Source organism: Charadrius vociferus, unplaced genomic scaffold, assembly GCF_000708025.1.
Source record: "Charadrius vociferus isolate BGI_N301 unplaced genomic scaffold, ASM70802v2 scaffold54, whole genome shotgun sequence".
In the NCBI taxonomy this organism is placed as follows: Eukaryota; Metazoa; Chordata; class Aves; order Charadriiformes; family Charadriidae; genus Charadrius; species Charadrius vociferus.
Window position 1 is genome coordinate 3,575,852 of NW_009648350.1, and position 21,866 is coordinate 3,597,717.

General features: G+C 41.0%; 1 protein-coding gene across 1 annotated transcript; it reads left to right on the top strand.

Annotated features, from left to right (window-relative positions):
- Nucleotides 1-3,447: 3,447 nt before the first annotated feature.
- Nucleotides 3,448-16,364, top strand: VKORC1L1 (vitamin K epoxide reductase complex, subunit 1-like 1). Its single transcript, XM_009885152.1, has 3 exons — nt 3,448-3,647; nt 14,602-14,711; nt 15,424-16,364. Exons 1-3 carry the CDS (start codon nt 3,454-3,456, stop codon nt 15,648-15,650), a joined length of 531 nt encoding a protein of 176 aa, XP_009883454.1. The 5' UTR covers nt 3,448-3,453; the 3' UTR covers nt 15,651-16,364.
- The last annotated feature ends 5,502 nt before the right edge of the window (nt 16,365-21,866 follow it).

A 21,866-nucleotide genomic window follows, 5' to 3' on the forward strand; every position in this document is an offset into this window, starting at 1 on the left:
GGGTCGTTCTGTACAACGATGCTCTGAGGGAGCGATGGCAGTGGGTCCCTCTGTGAAAATAAACAGTTGAACTGCATTTAAACACAGGCCTGACCTGTGAGGATCCTTCTCTCTGGAGAAGCCCAGAGGCAGCACACGAGACACTGCTGAAGGAGCTGCCAAAAGCCCTTCAGCCTCTCCCAGAATTGCTGAGGTTTACCACGAGCCACCCTAAAAAAGAGCGAGAGCACCTCCCGCCACCCTCAGCCCCACGTACAAGACCGTTGGTGTGAGCTGGCACGTGCTCTTCGGGTTTGCGTTTTCAGACACTGTCCATATCTTAAGGCATGTCTTTTATTGATTAAATTATTATTTTTATACACAGCAGTTCTAACATGGGATACATCGTGACAGTTGCAGGGTTGCCGGTCGCTCCAGCAAGGCCTGACGCTGTCTTAGCGGTCCCCAGAGGTCTGCACACCTGACTCAGGGTTTGGAAGGGTGCTGCTTTTTTTGGAAAAAAAAAAATAAGGAAAAAAGGATGGAAGTTTGGAGACAGATGGTGAAAGATGGCTTGAAAAGACTGGTATTGCATAGCCTGGGGTGGGGAACACAATAAAAATAGCAAATGGAAGAGAATAAACAAAAGTCAGGTCTTCTGCTGTGTAGTCATGATACCAGATCCAGAGCTGTTACAATAAAGCGTTGTATTTATTTTGTTAAAAGGAGGGAGTTATTAGACAAAACACAAATGATTACTGGAATCTGCTGTGAGTTATTAGCCTTAGCAGACCTTTAGAAAAGAATGAATCATTTAATAAGGATAAGAAGAAAGGCACAAGTTATGTCGTATAACTTGTAACGTAATTAAAATATAGTCCCCAAAGTTTACTACGTAAGTCCAGATATACCAGAGCTAAAACTGTTCTGCTGAAATCTGATCCCCATTTACTCAGTTAATACAGCACACGAGTTGTTTGGGTTTTTTTCTTGATCCCAAACCCATTGAAAATAATGAAAAAGAGTCCAGATGACTAACATACACATGATTAGACCTAATGAGTTAATAAACTCTCAAATTAGGCTCAACAGAGAGTGAAATTTCAAACAGCTCCATTTCCCATTATAAGCAAGCACCTGGCTTCTTATCCTTGGAGTACATAGACACACGTCCAGCCCCAAAATGTGATTGACGCCCTGCAACACTATCACTTCATTATAAAGCCATTATCACAAAGCCATTATCACAACAAAACCTTATTCACAATTTCTTCAGTTGTAAGGGAGGTAGCTTCGTAAGACCAGTCATTTCAACATCTTGTACGTGAGAGGATGTAACTATTGTCTGATAAAGGAACCGTGAATATTTTGAGTTTATGTAGCAGTGATAATCCAAAAGCTTTTCGGAAAGAAAAGCAGTTGCTGTTAATGTAAAAATTAGGAGGAGATAAATAGAAATGCTTATATATATTATTCGGAACAGCGGCATCCGCGTATGTTTGGACTGCTGGCATTACTGCAGGAGCTCGTCGCTGCACACGGCTTCTCTCTGCTGCTTTTACTCTTGGCCCCTCTCCATTTTGGCTGCATCCTCAGCAGCGCCGGGTTTGGGGTTTTGTCAAGTGCCTGTGAAGCATTATGAGTTTTGCACCGCAGACAGACAGTAATTCACTTCGGATTTGGCACTTTCTCTCCTGCGGTTGGCCTGGGATGGCAGATGGTGGATGGCTGCTGGCGTAGGGCAGGACCGCGCAGAGCCAGGCAGGGCAGAGCTCGGCGTCGCTCCTCCGTCCACTGCTGCCTGCCTCGGCGATGCTTCCAGCGCCCAACGATCCGGGGTGTCCGCTTGCTTTAGAACAAGGAGACACTTTGCCTAGATCTCCTCTTTTTTAGGGGCTTACCTATAAATGTGTGCGATAGGGTGATTTATTTTCCTGCAGCTGCAGTACATCTGTTATTTTTTTGGTTGCCCCTTCAATCTTGATCATGTCCGCTCCTTTCCCATTGTCCCTCTCCCTTTGTCCCCATTGACAGCAGAACGCACAGTGTAGATAGGAGAATTTTAGTTTACACTCTAGCTAGCATTCAAACAACTCATTTCTTAATTAATTGTTTTCTCAACTCTTTTTAATTAATAGTTTTCAATTTCCCTTTGTTTGCTGGCAGGATTCCTTCTTGTTGCTGAAGTCATTTTGCAACAGGTCTGTCTTTGAATTCGTTTTGTTTTGCAGAACGATGATGGCATGGGTGGCATAACCGCGGTATGAATGCTGCCATTGTGCTTTGTCCTCCTGCCTTCCTCGGGAAAACTCGCAGAGCTTTGTTTTGTTCTGGCTCGCTCTCCCGTCTGCTAATGCCCAGCAATAATGGGCGTACAAGGAAACAGGGAAGAGAAGGAGAACAGGTAGCCGGTGGCCATCCTCACAGTAATGGTGATCACAGTGGGTGTTTACAGTAAGCAAAATTGTTTGGTTTTGACGACTAGGTGACTTTTGTGTTGGTAGACCAGAGATACGAGCTAGTTCTTAAACTATAGCCAAGACAGGTATTGATGCTACTTTTGATAGAAACCAGAGGCATACGAGAGAAAGAAGATCCAACCCCGATTGCCTTTGGTTGTACCCGTCTAATTCTGAGTATTGACTCACAGCTCTGCCGGCTATATTGAGAGGTGTGATACGAATGTGATCCCAGATCTGTGAAACTGGTGGTGACAGATGATCCCTGGATGTGTTCAAGGCCAGGCAGGACGGGGATTTGAGCAACCTGGTCAAGTGGGAGGTGTCCCTGCCCATGACAGGGGGGTTGGAACTCGATGATCGTTAAGGTCCCTTCCAACCCAAACCATTCTATGATCCCATTATCTCAAGTGCAGAATGTGTTCTTCCAAAGATAAGGCTGAGCAAGGCTTGAGGGAATCCATCCACAGCTGCTCTGGAGCCAGGCAGAGCACCAGGCTATGGTGTGTGCTAGAAAAAACCCAAACTTCTAGTGCACTTTTTATATCGCTTGTCCAAATTACGCCTCCCAGAAAGCCTCGGGATAAACTTTGGGAACGTAACAGGCCCTCAACAAGGTCCTTCTGCACAGGAGGCACCAGCTGGGCGTTGCGTAGCTGCAGGCTGCAGCGGTTTGGCGCATTCTCTCCAAAAATTGCGCCCCGAAACGGTGGAAAAAAAGGGGAAAATCTCATTTTCCTCCTGTAATTAGTGGAGCGGGAGGGAGCGCGCGGCAGTGCCGCCTCCCGTCCGCCAGGCGGCGCCATAACGGCCCGCTGCGCCACGCCTCTTTCCCCCCTCCCCCGCTCCCCCGCCCCGGCCTGACGTGACGTCGTCGCGGAGCGCCACGTCCGGCGCGGTTCGGCGGGGCGGGGAGGGGCGCGCCCGCCCAGCGAGCCAATGGGATATGGGCGCGCGTGCGCGGCCGGCCGGCGCCGGGCGCGCGTCGCGGGCTGAGGCGGAGGGAGGGGGTAAGATGGCGGCGCCCGTCCTGCTGCGAGTGTCGGTGCCGCGCTGGGAGCGGGTGGCCCGTTCCGCCGTGTGTGCGGCCGGCATCCTGCTCTCCCTCTACGCCTGCCACCTGGAGCGGGAGAAGGGCCGCGATCTCCACTACCAGGCCCTGTGCGACCTCAGCGAGCGGGTGCGCTGCTCCGCCGCCATCACCTCCAGGTGAGGCGGGGATGCGCCCCGCCGCCGCCGCCTCAGGCCGCCGCGGGGAGAAGGGACTGGGGGCGCGGGGAGCGGTGAGGCCGGGCCTCGGAGCGCTGCCTTCGGTGCCTTGGGGGCTGCTGGGGGGCCGGCCCGGCGCGCTGAGGGGGGCGGCGGCGGGCTCGGCCCGGGGAGGGTTTGCCGGGGGCGTAAAGGGAGCTGGGCCTGTGCTGGAGGCCACTGGGCGAGGAGGGGGATGTCGGGGGTACCAGTTCAAGCAGCCCCTTCGTTGGAGGGTTGGTGTGGGAACGGCTTTTTTGGGGGGATCACTACGCCGGGAGGGTGAGGCACCCGCAATTTGTGTGTTGTAATCAACGGGAATTAGCTGGAGTGACAGGCGTTTTAGTGGTAAGTGCACGTTAGAGTGAAATGCTGTAGGTGTGACTAGTGGTTGAGGCCAACATAAACATGTACGATTGTAGATGATTGGCTTTGGGTTGTTTTAATTGGAGTATCTGAGTTGCTTTTTCATTGTAATGTTACCTGGCAGCGCAGAAGATTGTCTTCATGATACAGAGGAAGTGCTTAATTTGAGAGAGATTTGTATGCTTCAGCAGCAAAAGCCCGGTCCAAATCTTGATTTATTTTACAGTTTCCTCTCAGTAATTACTTTAGCAGTTGTTTTCTAAAGGCAAATGATTGCTATTTCTGTGAGGAGAGTCTATGTATAAATTTTAATATGCTCTTAGCTTGACTTATTGTCAAGTAACTAGTTGATTGAATTATAATAATGAGAAGACTCAATCTGTTGTATAGCTACCAGTATAAATATGCTACTGGAAATACTTTTGGGTGTAATTTGGCTAAGAAACTCCCCTGGAAGCATATTCTCGAGGATTTCAACTAAAGAAATAAGATGATTTGTCCAGCGATCTCAAAACTGCTCTGTGTATATGTATGTATGTGTGTGTGTATATATATAGGCATATAAAGATATATGCAGAGGTATCCACAAGTAAGGAGCTGGGAGGGGTTGGCTCTTCAGTAAATGTATGCACAACATACTTCTTTTTATTATGAGAATTTTATTATAATCACGTTAGTGCCTTCAGCTGAATGAGTACTTGATTTTTATTTTTTTTTCTTGTCAGTGTAACCTGCATAAAAGCTGTCACAGTTTGTAAAGGTGACAAACTTATCATAACAAGCTAATGGGGGAGAACATGCCCATACTCTGTCAAGGTGGAAGCTGGTTAAATTTTTCAGGGAGAACATAGAAGAAACTCTTATTCTTAAAACCACTTCTGTGGTGACGGAAGTGGGATTGTGTTATGTTCACAGAGAAGCGTATTTGCAGATGTCTGAAAGGAGGCTCTTGTGATTGAATGGGGGCTTTAACTCTGCTTTGCTGTCTGTCATCAGATAATCTTTAGTTTATGAAGGTGCTTGTTCATGCCTCTATTTGAGAAGTGTCCTGAAATGAGAAGTTTCAATCTAAATGCGAAGAAGTTGTCAACAAGCTTGATGGATAATTTAAATTTATAAATTTAACTTATGCATAAGATATTGAGAGTAAACCACGTGAGTATCGTCAGTAATCTAAATTTTACCACAGCAATAAAGGTAAAAGAGAATAACAGGGATTTAAGCACCTAAGTAGCCTTCATATTAGTCTGTTCTTGTATAGAATTGGTCCTTCATTAGTTTTTTATTGTTGTTGTAAATGCTGCTATTGAGATGGGGAATTTGAAGTAATAGTTCTAATGCATATTTACTAAATGCTTTGAAGAAGTAAAATAATTCCAATCATATCTTGAAGTATTTCTAATTATGGGATAATGCTTGGTAATTATAGGGTTTGTTAGTAATGCTGTGACTGAAATGTTGAGTATGCCATGGTAAGACCTGTAAATACTTTACTGCAGGAATTCTATATAGTAATATGAGCAGTTAGGGATAAAATCAACTAAAATCTCACTAGCAGTTGCTAGGAGAGTCACGCTTAAAGACTGGCAAATGTCAGGTTAGATCCTGATAATTACAGCAGGTGGTAAAAGGAGTTTGTGGAAAAGAAGCGTGCAAGTTCTGTTCAGTCAAGCCATATTTGGAGAAGAATGTGCTTTCAACGCTGTACAGGACACAGATGAAAAAGGAGTATTGCTTTAAAACTAAGACCAGGGCAAGTTATTAAACTTTGAAGTAAGAATAACATTGGAAGAAATTAATCTTATTTTCCATGTTGCCACAGCACTCTGTGCACTGCTAGTGTTGACTCTAGCAGTGGACTGAACTTTGAAAAGCACATCACGGTGCTGGGATTAATTTTAACTGTATAGCATAAATTAGTGTCTTCTTCCCTGAGCTGAGTTACTTTGGAACTCAGTGCTGGTCTTTGGGGAGGATTTTTTTCACTAATAAGCTGTTGGTATTTCCAAGTCTTGCTTTTAAGCCAAATCTGGTATTGGCACAACAATGAGAACAGAAATGTTGTAAAGATTACCAGCGCACAGAGGGAGGAGCATGGAAAATCTTGTATCAGAGACTGACTCATCCAAACGATTGTGTTGGAAAGATACCTTCCTAGTATCCCTTATTCAAAATATTAATGGTCAGCATATTTCAAGCCTTTATCATGGGGAAAGTTCATGAAGTAGTTCAAAAAGAAAAACAACTAAGGACTGTATAATAAAGGAAGGTGTTAGGGAAATCCCTAACTCTTTCATTTGGCAGTTGTAGAGGGTTTAAGTGAATTGCTGTCTTATATTTGAGAATAATTAAGTGACAAGAATGGCTTTATTTATATTGAAACTAGCTAATAGCAGTTCCTGAGCAATATTTTTGGTTTTGTTGTTACGATAGTTTCACAGAGGGAACTAAACTAGCAGATGAATTTCAAGTAATATGGATAGTGGTATGGCTTGAAATAAAATGTGACATTTAAGTAGTAATGCAGAGACCCAGAGCCTTTTGCTTTGTTCTTTTGCATGCCCTGGAAGACTTTCGAGTCTTCTAATGTGTTTCTGCTTTCTGTCGTGATTAATTTAAGGTTTCTGCACAGCAGATTAGTGGATGACTCCCTTTGAATGAAGTTTTGTAGCCTGGCATGTGTTTCAATACACGCTTAAGATAGCTGGCATGAATGACCAAAGGGCACATGTCACTGTATCTTTAGCAATATTTGTAGCTTTTGGCCAGCTGCGTAAGTGAAGAGGTTTGGAAATAGTCAATATTGATCTAGGTTAACATCTTTAGCTGACTTACTGAAGAAGTTCTAGAGTCAAAATAGGATTTTAAGAACCTGCGTTCATCTGGATATAATTTGATAGATGTCTGAACTTTATGCTAATGTGCAAGGTCTTGGATTGTCATCTTGTGTTTGAGCCACTCTGAAATGCCTATTCTGAAAAAGTCTAATATGCATGTCTGCCTTATGTCTTCAAGTGGATACACCAAAATAATCATCTGGTAGTTCTTGAGAATGTGCATCTAAAATTTCGCATGTTGTGGACAGATCTGTGCAGACATGCTGTTGTTTTACTGGATTTGCCAAGTGTGGCCTTTGACAACTGTAGTATTATTGTTCTGGTCAACTTCAGCGCTGTGCTATGTGAGTATAATTACACTGGTGTAGAGCCGATTCCTCTGCAGAGTGGGTGTGCAATTATGCAGTTAAAACTTTGACCAGTGCTGTTTTTTCAGTGAAGCACACCTTGCTAGAACTATTGTTCTGGTGCATCTTTATAGAATGCAGACCATAGCAGAGATCAGGTTGACAAGAACGACCCTATTATCTAAGGAAACAGGACACAAGAAAGCTGCTCTGACCTCCTCCCTAACCTGATGTTTACATTGCAGGTTCCCATTCAGTTCTGTTGTGGGGCAGTTCCTGTAAACTTGATTGTCAAGTTTGCTTGATTCCAGGTTAAGACCATTATATAGCAGTTATCTTTCATATTAATGGTAAGTTCCTGATGTCCCAGCATTTTGTTTTATTGCTGTATCTGCAAGCAAGCATTCAGATATGTTTGAGGTTGGCAGATGCAGTTGTTAGTGACTGATGTAAGGTGAGAAATGGTAGAAGTAGCTCTATGCAGGTAGTGGGAAAAGCTTGTTTAGTCCTTTCTTGTGAACTAGTGCACACAAACGAGGGCCATGTGCTTTTTTTGAAATTTTACTAGTTTTGCAAGTCTTTGCACTTTTCTAGTCAGTAATATCTTTAACCTGAGTCAAGTTAATTGTTTTTGTTAGGAATCTTTGATTCTGTATAGAGAAAGGTAGAAGTTTAATTAAACTGCTGAAGGGCAGTATCTGGAGTGGTCATTCAACAGGAGTGGTATTTGTGGTTCTTAAGCTACTGAAATAGTTTACATCAAAATGTTGCCTCCTGAGACTCAGCTATAATCTGTCCTGTAATTTAAAATTGCTGGTTGTTCATTTCTGAGGATTGCAGATTGTTAATAGCAGGTGTAACGGTGCTTCTTCAGTTATTCTGCAGCAAGGATTCATTGTTTTTGCTGTCTGAGGGAAGGGTTTAAGATCTTTAGTTTGTTGGTTGGGCAGGGGGAAATCAGTGTATATAGGAGTGCCATAGAAAGTCAGCAGGATTTGGAGTGTTCCAGGTTCAAGATGATGGTGAATTGGCATAGCTGAATCTAGATGAGTATGATACAAGTTTTACAGCTAAGGATACTGAGCCAAAAAAGCGCAAACAACTTGAGGCCAAGATAGGTTTCTAGAGAAGATTTTGCCTTTGTGTTGTGTGTTAATAATCTATTTTCTAATTTTTCACTTTTTTAATGGTAAAATTTAACAAAGGATACAAGTTATAAAGTTTTATAGAAACAGATTCAGGGCCAAGGCAGAAGGGAGAGAGACTCAAAGTAATACCTCTGCTGAAGGGGGGGGAAAAACCCCACCTGCTGTGTGAGCTAAGCTTATCTGTCCCATTTGGTCGGGCCGGCAGGCAGCACAAGTGCAAATAGGACTCAGACAGAGCTGATAGGTAGTGGACTTGATTAGGGAGGCAGGGTGCAGAGGCTGGAGGGTGTGCGCTGAGAGGGACCTGGAGGTTATTCCATGTGCTGGGGAAGGAAGGTGTTTGCAGGAACATTTGCAGAAAAACAACTTCATTTGAACTCCAGCAAGTTGTTCCCAAAGCAGCAGAAGCTGATAGTTCGAGTGATTTTTGTCTCATCTTTATAATGAAAATTGATGTGCCCTAGCTACATGAGTCTCTTTTTTTCAACCTTACAGTGCATACGTGAACATGTGTATTTTAGCTTTTCATAAATATATAATTTCTAGCTTGACTGGAATTTGCAATAGGGCTGAGAATTATTTTGCCTGATGCAAAGTAAATTTAACAAAGTGCCTATAGTTAAAATTTGGGCTTCATTTATGATAGCTTCATAGAAGAGATTAGGTAGAAGGAATACAGAAGCACTGGTTATTCAAGCTACAAACCAACAGCATGGTAAAGACTGCTATGAAATAATTAACCACTGCCTGCTGAAGACTTTGCTGAGATTTTTTTTGGACTGTTTCTGAGGCGGAGCTGGAGGATGTATAGAACAGAATCTCATTTATTTATGGTAAATACTGCTGATAGATTTAAACATGAAATTAAGTGTATCAAAATCTTTGAGCACTCCTGGCAAGTTTACAAACGGGGAATTTTTAATCTCCTTTCTCTCTCATGGCTTCTAATTGAAGGCTTTTACTTAATTTATTGGAACTGTTAGAGTGGTGTAAGTGACCTTGTAACCACAAACTAGGTTTAATCCAAAATCCTGTAGTGCAGCTGTAAAGAAGCTGCAACCAAAGTTTCTTAACGTTGCTAAGTATTGATATGCTCCAGATCATTTGACCTTTATATGAGCTTTTCACTGAAGGCAGTGTGAGAGCATAGGCCAGCTTTACTCCCCTCCTGAGAACTTTCATTCTGTTCTGTAACTTATCTCAAAAGTCAGATGACGCTTAAGGAAATGTATCACTTGTCAAGTGTAGGCTTTTTTTAGAAAATTATATTTATTGTTTCCTCAGCATTATGAAATAGTAAATGGTGCTTGCTGTTGATAACGAAATAATGCTTATGGGATGAAAATTAACCCTGAAATGAGGGCCTTCAAGTAACCTACTACTACTCAGAAAACAAAACTGGAGTTCTTTTCTTACAGTTCTCTGAAAATGTAATCTTTTTTATTGTTGGTGTTTGCCCTTTTTATTGTAGCAAACCTAAAAATTGAGAGAGAAACATGTTGGAAAACCTGCTGCTGCACAAATGCAGAGTGTTCTCAGATTTTGAATCATACATGCCATTTAATAATCTGGTCTCCTGCAGGATTTGATAGCGTTTTCAAGTAGATATTTAGGAGACTGGAATGTGAACTGAGAAGTATTTGTGCTTTGTTCAAGGCATCTGCTACTCGCTGATGTTAGGGACACGGTACTGAAGTTAGCTGGACTTCACCTGATCTAGAATGGTGATTTTCATGTTAAAATGAATATACAGAAGTTAGTTCTTTTCTTGACGTGAGAACTAAGGATTCCCAAGTGAAATTGGGGTGATGTGATTCAGACATTCATCACCGGAGGTTGTTGTGGAGGTCAAAAGTATGTCTTCATAAAGCAACTAAATACTTGGTAGCCTATCTTGAAGCCTTCCTGAATGTATGTCGATGCTGGTGAAACTCCAGTTCAGAAGTTTCTTAAACCAATTCTTAACTTAATGATAGTTGAGGTCCAGGAGAGCATCTTGGGGAATAACCTCTTTGTAAAAGCCCTTAAATACATCACATGCAGGTAACTGTCAGAATTGGGGTGCTTGGTTAGAAAAAATAATACAGCATTTCTTACAGAGAGTGGCTGAGAGAATAGTCTGACTCCTGGCTAAATACATACTTCTTGTTTGTTTGACTTGCTGTGTTTGGCAGACTTGGAATTCTGTTGCTTTTTGAGCTAATACTGATAACTCTTACAGCTTTTAACTTGATAAACATGGAGGTTGTTTACTTGTCCTTTAAAATGACTGAGATACCAGTGTACTGCATGAGGTTCTCTTGGTTGCCTTCCTGCTGGTGGTACTGTGTCTGCTAAATTATGATGAAACCTTTAAAGTTGAAGTGTACTCCCATAATACGCTGTTCTGGAACATAGAGGATGTTCATAATTGTGCAAAAGAGGTAATGATTTAACAGTATAAGATTTTATTGGAGATACGGCACTTGTGGATCAAAGTGACCTCAGTTGTTCTTGTCTTCCTGTTAAGAAGTGTCAAGTGCATGCAAATACTGCTTTAAACTTATAAAAATGCAACACTTCTGAGCTTTTTTAAATATCACAAAACAGAAGGGACACTGTTTAGAGAGTGGATAATAATTTTCAAGACGACCTTTTGATAAAAGGTAATGCCCATTGGAATAAAAGTTACTGTAGTATTCAATTTTAGATGTTAGGAAACTACATGAAAAGCTCTAAACATTTTGTCTTGGATTTCTTGAATCACTGTTCTGAAAACTTTTTTGAAGAACGTTCAAAGTTGTACCTACAAATGAGAAGCGAAGCAGGGTGTCATCTTGAACAGAAGGGGGAATTTGAGCTACTTGAAACATACAGGAAGATGTTTTAAAGATTTATTTTAAAACTTCCTTGAAGTTAGTTCAGATTGCCCTTTTTCTTTTTTTAATAAGAGTGAAACTCGGGTGTGGCAAAAGTAGGCTGGCCACGTGTGTGTGTGTGTCACAGTGCTCTGAACCACACAGGGTGACTGCAGTGTGATTTGCACAACAGAATGCTTGGCTGCTTCAGGCATGGGGAGCCACAAGGCAGTACCAGGAAAAAGCTGGTGATGTTAGGCTGTGCATTTATCTTGCTGTGCAAGCAACTCTTTAATTAGCGCAGTTCATTTTGCTTAGCATTCTGTGTCCAAAAAATTGATTCGAGTTAACAATAGTTCTTGTAAATTACATTCTTTATAAAAAAGGTGAGTTCTGTGAAGAACTGAGCAGTTCATAGTCCTTTTTACTGATGTTTTATTTGTTAGATTTTATTGTTAGGATTATAGTCTTCTTGCTGTTTGTTTGCCATATGTTTTTAGACTTTTAAAGTTATCCTAACTCAGGTGTGATTTACATGATTTTGGTGTGAGAAGGAAGATTATCATAGTCATCTTCCTTCCTCCAATTGCCTGCAAAAGTATTTGGTTCATTTTAGTGGGTTTTGGGACCTCCCTGATAGAATTAGGAGATGACTTAGCCTCTTAAGTAGAGAAATTAGATGGAAATGGAAATATACAAAGTCTAAATATTTTGCTTTTCAGTTTGATGCAGAAAACTTCTTCACACTTTAAACCTTACAAGGCTGGGAAAAGTGCTTTGTCTTTAACCACAGGCTTCTTAGCTGTCTTGAAGTGTGTGGAGTAAGATGGGAGGTTAGAGCTGTGCTCCATGGAGTGAAATTTAATGCTTGATGTCCTTAAAGGTGCCACAAGGCCGACAGGATACTTAATGAACTATTGCCTGTGGAAAAAGCTTTCACCATGCTTTGACCTTCTCGCAGCTGTGAACAGATCATTTGGGAACACTGACTGTCAAGAAGGGCTTGAACTCGTTATCTTTCCATTAGCAACATTTTATTCACTTGCAGATTAACTCGGGGGTCAGATTCTGCAGTCTAAAGTTTCTGATGTTTTAAGCTTGAGTTCAGTCTCAAAGAAGACAGGGTCTCATGAGCATCAGAAGTGAGAGCACACAGCTTGGGCAGGGAGAGGGTGGGAATGCAGCACCCCACAGTTACTTTTAGCCGGGCTAATGTTGAACCACAGACGTAAGCACACTTTGAGTTATGCTTTAAGAAAAACCTGAGTGTGTTCAAACAGAGTTTATTGTCACCTTAGAAAGAATTCTCACTTGGAGACTAGAACAATAAATCGCACCTGCGGATAGTGAGCTGAAAAATCTATAAATGTGGTGATACAGAAAAATAAAAATAGTCTATCATCATAGTGTAGCTGAGATTCTTTGGAACTGGCAGTATTTCTTTATAATGTTTGCTTATGTATTGTTGTGTGGTGTTTGGTCTCTTTAAAAATCCGTCCCTCGTGGAAGCTGTGAAGTGGTGAACTTCCCTTAGCTGTGAAGTGGTGAACTCTCACATCTACAATTAATTTTCCAGATCTTTGGTATCCATCCTTGATACTACTTCGCCCACAAACTATACTACGCGCTGAGACTGTTTGCTGTCATATGCTGCAGGGAGGATGTGTCATCAGCCTTGTCCCCCACAGTTTGCATAGCCCCGATCTCGTGCTGGGATGACTGCAGGGAGCGAGTCAGCACTGCACTGCTCCTCCCAGAAACTAACCTTTGCATCTTTCTGAACCTTTGCAGCTCTGGGACATGAGGCATTGTCCCCGTGGTGAAGCAAGTGTTGGTCTTTTCTATGCTGGCTTGAAGCTTTATGTTGCTCATAAGTTTCACTTCAGTCATTTACAAGACTGGAGACCAAACTAGTTGAAAGTATGTTTGGTTCTTTTTACTGGTTATGCAGTAAACACGCTTTCTAGGAATTGGTACCTAATTCTCTGCTCAGTTTCTTGGGAGAAGAGCACAAGACTTGGGTATAATAGTTAATTGCAGACAGTTACCAAGTTTGAATTAAAATGATTAATTTGAATATGTTTTGAAAATATTGCACAAATTGCTGTGGGATTATGAAGTATTTTGGAGGTGGTATTAAATTGTACTTCTCGTGGTATCTTCCTCATGTGGGGAAACTGTAATGTGGTGGTAACCTTTCACTGCCCTCAGATGTTAGGTGAAGTACATCAGCAACGTTCCTGTAGTGTGCAGAGAGTAGTCCTAAGCTCTGTCTTGGTTTAGTAGAAGGAGTGCCTCTAGTACAACAGCCTGTTTGGAAACTGCACTTCTCTTGGCATAAATATAGCATGTTTGCTGCTGCAACAGCAGTGAGGAATTACACTTTTTTTTAGATAGTTATGTGATGGGTAACCTGATAATGTGAACCTAGCCTTACATTTATGTAGTGCTTGCCTTGATGCTCCAAAGATGTGCTGGCAGATATCCTAACGGTCCCTTGTAAGTGAATTAAGTTGCATGTTGAAGTAGTGTTAACTTCTCTTCATATTTTCAAGTGACACTAATAAATATGGTCCTCACTTTGCTTTTATAAATAATGGCATGATCTGCCTTAGGGCATCAAATTAATGGTTTCTAGCGCAAATACATTTGCTAATTAGGCTTTTATCCCCCTTATTGCAGCAGCGGTTTTGTAGGGCTTGTGCCACTTCCTACCTTATCACTAAAAAGTTGAAAGTCGCTTTGTGGCTAAGGTGCTAGTTCAGAATGTCACACTGTGCAAGGACTCTGTGAATCTTGTTGTGGTACCATCCCCGGCTTGTCTGCTTGACAGATTTGGGTTCCTCCTAAAGTGTTAGACTGCTCAGGAGCAGCTGAAGTGCAAACATATGTTCTGATTTGCTTGCTCTGATGCCAGCGAGGCAAGTGCTGGCAGAGCTGGTAACAACTAGTCACCAAGTTGTACCACTTTCCTTCAGCTGTGGAGAGAGTATGTGTCCAACCTACGGTGGTGGAGAGAACTGCTGGAGCTAGCGTTGGAACAAGGAAGTGTTTATTTGACAAAAGAGCTTTATACCACAACCCTAGGCAGCAGGCATGGTATTTGGTGAAGCTGCAGCTGTGTGAACTTGGTAGTTTCTGGTGCGTCAAATAACTTTAATCAGCAATGTGTGGGATAAAGGTGTACCTGGTGCATCTCCTGTTGCAAGGTGCTTGGTTTTCCAGGGTAACCCTGAACTTCAGATCAGACTGCAGTGGTCATGTCAGAATATATGTTTGTTTGTTTGTTTGTTTTTTCCTCCCAACAGTGATGAATTGGAAATACTGATGTAAAGCAATAGGTGCCTAAATACAAGCTAATTAGTTTCACTGTTTTACAGATGGGGTCGAGGATTTGGTCTGTTGGGTTCCATCTTTGGAAAGGACAGTGCACTAAATCAGTCAAACAGTGTTTTTGGACTCGTGTTTTATATACTACAAATGCTACTTGGTAAGTATTAATTCAGTTAAGAGCCTAAAGTATGTAACAGGTCTGTGGTGATGGGAGAGGAGTGCATTATACATTGTGCAATCTGCAAGAAACCAGATAAATGCATGTGATTTTTATCTTTTTTTTCTTTTTTAACACCAGTCTAACGGTACATCTATCCAAAGGGCTTAAAAACCCAGCTGATAACAAGAGCAATTGCATTTTCTCCTGCTCTGCTATTAATAATATAAGTGTCAAGACAGTTGCTGCACTGGTATTTTCTGTTAAATATATTTAGCGTTGGATTGAACAATAGAAAAGAAAGGAAATAAAAATAGAATTTACAAGTTTTGCAGGAGTAATAGAGATAGGCAAAAAAAGTGCATGAAGCGTACTGTATGCATATTTCTTTGTAACTATATGGTCTGCTATAAAGCTGTTAATATTGATAGACATAACTTGACCAACCTGTAACTTTCCCATAACTCAGGAATACAGAAGATGGTAAATACTACACATACTTCTTATCAAAGGACTGTCGTACAGAACCTAGAAGCTCCCCTCCAAATAGCGATTTGTCAGCCATCTTGAACTCATGGTATTTTAAACAGACTTTTATGTAATACAAACTTGCTGAGTAGCCTTCAGTTTGAATTAAGAGTGCTTAGGCTTTTTGCTTTGTGTGAAAGGGGGAATGAGAGCAGCGGTAGTAACTTTCTTTCTCTTGTTGCAGGTATGACAGCAAGTGCAGTAGCAGCTCTAATCCTCATGACATCCTCCATAGTGTCTGTAGTAGGGTCATTGTACTTGGCATACATTCTGTACTTCGTGCTGAAGGAATTTTGCATTGTCTGCGTCATCACATATTTGCTGAACTTCATTCTCTTTATCATCAACTACAAACGACTAGTTTATTTGAACGAAGCCTGGAAACGGCAACTCCAACCCAAACAGGAGTAACGCCTGTTTGAACTGTTGACTGACAGTCTGAAGACCCAACTTCCATTAAGTTTATTTTGCAGTAATTTTTTATTCTCCATATCAGACACTTTCCCTGAGAATCATAACTGAATTTTTAATTACGAATTTGAAGGGGCCCTAGATAATTTTTTTTGTGCTAATCTTCAATTTAAATGTGGTTATGAAAGAAAGCTCTAATACAATCAAAGACAAGCTTTAACTTTACTTTGAAGGAGTTTTAGCCACAGCAAAACCTAGACTCTCTCTCTTCCCCCTCCACTTGTGAAGTGGGTAACACTTGCTATAAAATATCCTGTATATAAATTCAGGTATAACAAGATGTGATCATGACATTAAATATTCTAGACTAGCATTACCATATTTAATGTTGCCATGTTTACAGTATGTGTATTTTTTTTTTTAGCTGATGGACTTAGATTTGACTAGGACTTATACTGTAAATAAAATTAGAAATATTGGTTTCATCCCTGGAGAACTCACTGTACAATCAGTTTTGTTAGCCTAGGAGCTGTCAGAGCGTTCAGCTAATAGTCGACTGACGTGACGGAAGAAGTGATCTCTATAGAGAATACCGTGTTGCTGCACTAACTGAGAGTGCTTTCACAAGGACGATGGTTGGGGTTTGTTCCTTTTTTTTTTGTTGTTGTCTCCAGTAATGAAAATGGAATTAAAGCTGAAACCTGAAGTATGTTCATTAAACCACAACTTCATTAATTTCTGTGCAGAATGAAAATAGCTTAATGTGGTCAATAGAAAGCTGCCACCGGGATATTATATGCAGATTTGGGGGTTGGTGTATCAAAGAGTGTTCTTTGAAAGGACTTAATTTCCATGCAGAGCTGTTTCGTTTTTAAACTGTGGTCAGACAGCCAGTGTTACTAATGTTTGATGTTATATGAATGCTGCAGTATAGAATTACAATTTGCAGTGGAAGCCACTGAGTGGGATGACCAAGTAGTGCACTGAAGAAGCAGTTATTAATTGATCTTCGTCAGGATCTTTGGTTTGTGCTATATTGGGAACTGAACTTTAGGCCTGACGGACATAAGATCCCTTGGAAGGGAAACCTGTTTAGTGGGATAAGTAAGTAAATGTGCTCCTGAAAATGAAATGTGATATAGTGCTATCATTGCTCTTTCTAATAACTAATTGGAAAAAATAATTAAACTGCAGATTTAAACAAAGGAACAAAATTGTAAATGTTGTTTCTGCACTCAGTATTCTAAGGCTGAATGTTAAAAGTGCCTTCTGTCTTAAAATCTTAAACCAAATACTTTGTGTTGAACTTGGCAGGCAGAAGTGTCCTTGCTTTAAAAATGAACAAACAAACAAAATTCCCAGCAAACTTGCTGGGGATGGAAGAGTATTAAGAGATCTATTTTAGTTTTTAGACTGAGAAGTGGTAGCAATATTGTTTCAGTTAAATCAACGCGATAGAAGGTGGTTGATGTGATCCAGAAAAGTAAAACACTCGTGTTTCAGACTTTGTGACACCAAAATGTATAGGTTCAGCTACTTTCTGTAACTGGTGCTGTGCTGCTTGTTGCCCTTGTCAGCTTCTAAATATGAAGAATTCCAACTGCGTACCCATTTATTTAAAGAATTAGTTTAACTAATTTTAGGATTTTTTTCTTAAACATGAATGTCAGAGAGACACTTGTGTTGTATGGCGAAGTGGATTATAAACACTAAGTTGCTGAGGATAAACTTGACTGTGAAACATGCAGTGTTCCATAGAGCAAATAGAATTTTTAGACTGAATTCACAAAATAGTATTTAAATTACTACTGAAGTAATTTTCTGGTTTGTATCAAGGATGTAGGTGGAAACTGCTTTTATGTATAGAGTTCTGTGGTATGAGTAACATCTGTTGCATGTAACACTAAATTACTTGTCCCTCTTGTCTAACAGTTTTAGACAACAATTCATTAAATGCGTTTTGTATTGACCAGAGTATAGTTAAAGCTTGTCTTGATGTTTAGTTCTGTCTCTCAAATGCCTTGAACTTTGATACGAGGGGAGTGAATGATGTTAAACTGGTCCCTCAAGGCTTTACTTTGTTCTCTTACAAGCCTTGAGGCAATATCACTGTTTAATATGTTGTATAGGTTTATTTTGATGCATTCCTGTGATCTACACTAAGGCATCTTTTCATCCGAGGAAGAGGTGAACACGTGCTGCCTGAAATGGTTAGTCGCAGTGCTAATATCTCAGAACCAGCAGCAATGGAGACAAGTATAATCAATGATTACTTGGTCCAATTTCTGGGTGTAGTACACCAAGAACAAAAGAAGAAAAAAAAAAAGGAGGAAAAAAGCCCCATCAGCTGAAAGTATAGGTGTTGACTAACTTCACTGTGTCTTGTGCTTGTCTGTGTGGGCATAGTCTGTTAATTCAGTTTGTTTAGTAAAATTGTTTAGGGCCAGATTTTCGGCAGTCGTGTCTGCAGTCCTTGTTTGTGTGCACATAGGGATCAAATGGAAGTTGAGTTTGGTCTCTGGAAGAATTTGCAGCTACACTTTGTGCACGATCTGATCCTTAATTGTGAACTCTCTTGTCTTGTGTGCTTTTCTTGCAGTTACTTTTTACTGGAAGTGATTTGCTAGAAATGGCCCAAACTCTTCTACTTTCTCTCTTGTGCTTCAGAAATGCAGTTGGCCTGAATAAAGGGCAAAATAATATTAGCAGTAGAAATTTGGACCTTTCTGCTTCCAGTTCTTTGACTCTTTCCTTGTTGTTCTCGATGATAGAAACAGCATATTTCTTCCAGTAAAATGGCTCAGGTTACAATTAGTAATGTGATGGAAATCTGACGAGTGCTTCATGCAACTGCCCCCCCCCTTCCCCCCGCCTGCCCCCATCCGAAACCAATGTGGCACATACATGCTTGATATTAATTCGAGCCTTACAAATCTGAAGCCAAATTCTGAGAAATCTTGAGGATCAAGGCTATGGGTAAAAAAAGTTAGTCAATAATACCTGCTCTGGCAGAGGGACAGGGGGCAGCATCATTACACACATTCTGGTTGTGGTCTCAACACTCATGAGAATGGAGGGGGGAAAAAAAAAAACCATAATCTGCAAACACTGGTTCTGAATTTGGGCTTTCCCCCCCGGCCCCGGCTCTCAGAAGTTCTGTGGGGAGGGGCCGATTGGAAAGGCAAAAGAACCTCATCCCAAAACCTGCTTAGGAATTAAACATTCCTGAAATCCTCTTACTGTAAGGTACTTGCTACTCTTAAGGCCAACGAAGCATTCAAATCTTGTTTAGGAAATGAATGTTCTTGGAAGTTTCTTACTGTAAAGTGTTTGCCACGCTACGGCCGATGAAACATTCCCTACCACCTTTGGTCTCTAAAGTGAGAGAAAATGTCTCTTTAATTAGGAGATTTCTGCATACCGTAGTATGCATTTGTCTTCTGCTGTACAGACTCTCGATTGCTCCGGGCGATTGGTGAGGTGCTTCAGGCAGCACTCGATGCTCTGAATTTATATGGGCTGAAGTCAAAGAGAGCTCTAATAGTTTTGGTTCTGCCAATGTTGTTTAAAGGTGATCTAGAGAAAACTGGTCCAGAAAAGATGAAGTATTCTGTTACCATAAAACTGTATTAAGCATGGCCTAAATATTAGGTGTTTGTTCTGTATAGTATGTTCCATCAACTATTTATTACTAGTGCTTTAAACTCCAAATTAAACATCCATTTAAATGGAGTCACTGGGCAGATGTTCCTTTTATCAATATAGGTTGAGAGAATCTCTATCGGAGGTTTAGGATACAATTTTGCTAACAGGTAAAACAATGTAAATATGTACGAATTCTATTTGTTGCACATAACTTTTTTGGTATAAAAAATAAATGTAGAAATTACCTGTGGACGTCTTGCTGCAATCATTCTTATGCTGCATTCGTGCAGTCGAAACGTAAGAGCTTGAATGAACCCAATCAGAGGCCTTTTTGGACTCAGTCTGAGCCTTAGAAACTGTTTTTAAAGTCAGTACTGTAATTCTGTTTCTAGAATTGTACTAAGTTGTGCTTTTTTTTTTTTTTTTTCCAGAGACATTGTGTGTTAGCAGTAGAAGGGTTAAAGCACTGGGGTCCCCAGAGATAGCAGTTTATAGGATTTCTGCAGCTTCATCGTGTCTTGCTGAATGTTGTGTGCACATGGGTGTGTAAAGGTTGAGCATCATTGACTTGAGGCTTTAACTGTTTACAGTTCTTTAAGCAACATGCACAAAAAAACCCCTCTGTTAAGTATGTTATTTTTATCGCTTCCTGCTTTCCTTGGTTCTGTAGCTCTGCTTTACCTCCGCTCTGACAAGATGGCAAAGTGTCTGGGAAGAGCTGTATATTTTCCTGGATTTGGGGGGGAGGGAGGGAGCTGCTGGGGCAGGGTTGGATCGGCGGGTTGGGTTTACGATTGCACTGAGCTGTTAGGAACAAGCAGGAGCTACAACTCTGAAATGTGTGCTTACTATACAGGTGGATATGAAACCTGGCATCTCTTTTGTTGGGCCGAATGAAAGTAATAGCTTTCTCTTCTGCGACCGCAAGCCCTGTGTGTTATCACAGGGATCTGAGCGCTAGTTTGTAATGCATTAACAATGTCCAATCTTTATCTGTATTTTGACGTGGCAGCTGTTGGTGTGTCATGTCTGTTGAAATGGGGAAGGAAACGGTTAAAAAAATTTATGCCTAGAGATAGAGAAGATGATTGCTTTCAAACACTAGTAGTGGGCTTAAATATGGTGTTTGCTCTTATACCATGGTACCCTTGAGTGTCTTTTTACTATGGATAGACATTTATATTCTGGGTTTTTAGTTATATAGAAAATCTGTAGACCTAACATGGTATAACCATAAGGAATGTTGATAGTATGTTTCTTCTTTTCCCTTGAAACAATTTTTCTTGAGTTTTTAAAGTCTGCAGTAAACATGTATGTCCTTATTCTGCATGTGGCAGTGCAGAAGGTGGTGTTGATTTCTTATGTACCACATCTAAAAGAAAGAGAATTTGGCCACCACACAACATAAGAGCAAATGCTTCCTTTATATTGGCAGATGTTTTGGTCATTTTCTAGAAATACTAGTAGAAGAGCCAGTTGCAGAAAAAAATAGAGCAATGGTTTCACACGGTATCTGTGAACTGGAATAATGAAACTACACAATTGTGCCAACTTCCAAAATTCAGTAGACAGCCTCCAATCTTGCGGTTCTGCTACAGGTGACGCTGCTCTTGGGACAACCATGGGACGTTGCAATAAGAAGTTTGCAGACTAAGTGTTCTGAGCTCTTCTGGGAGTATTGGCATAATCTATTACAGCCTAAAGCCTGGCCTTTAGACTCCCCTAAGCCTGGTGTGCAGCATGAGAAGGACGTTACTGCACTACATTACTGTCTAAAGTAGCGTATGCATATTAGTTTTGTACATCACCCTACCCCAGAATGCTTCAGGCTAGTATCAAAAAGGTTCAGATCAAATTTACCCTCTACGACTACTATTACTGTAGCACATAGTGACAATTTAATATGAAGGAAGCCCTTCTGTGCTGGAAGGTAAAACCGTATCTAAGAGCGGCAGTTCTGGTACTGTGATTAAAATAAATAGGTAGGGACTACATCAACAACTTTGTTTAAAACAATCTAACATATTCCACCTTGCTGCTGTAGTATGAATTCCGTACTGTATCGGAGTATGTTGGGTATCCTCACAGACGTGGTGGTTCATACACTTCCCAAAAGCTGTGAACTCTCAGAACTTCTCAGCCAGCCACATACGTTCTGTCCAGCAAGAGAAGCTATAGAAATTGTGCTCGTCAGTAATCCTGTGGACAATTTGCTGTGATCTGAGTAGCGTAACTGTTAGGGGAGTATAACTGGAAAACCTCATTTGCATTAGAGGGATGTGATGTTCATTTAGAGTAACTTGGATTTTTAAGTCTTCAGCATTGATTTGTATTGTGTAATTTATTTTCTTTTTTTTTTTTTTTTTGTCATAAACAGATACCTCAGTCAGAATCTCTAACTTCAGTTCCTTGAAACTCTGAGTATCCATTTTACTACCTGGAAACAGGAAGCCTATAGACAGGGCTAAGCATAGGAAACTAGTGTTTCTGATCTGCTTTCTATCATAGTCACTAATTCAGGTGGACTAGAAATTGCATTAGACTTGCAAGACTTGAGTCAGACATAAGTAT

Bases quoted from the DNA above. Each gene is read 5' to 3' on its own strand.
- VKORC1L1 (XM_009885152.1), top strand. From the start codon at position 3,454: ATGGCGGCGCCCGTCCTGCTGCGAGTGTCGGTGCCGCGCTGGGAGCGG. The intron at 3,648-14,601 runs GTGAGGCGGGGA...ACTGTTTTACAG, and splicing joins TCCGCCGCCATCACCTCCAG to ATGGGGTCGAGGATTTGGTC. The intron at 14,712-15,423 runs GTAAGTATTAAT...CTCTTGTTGCAG, and splicing joins TATACTACAAATGCTACTTG to GTATGACAGCAAGTGCAGTA.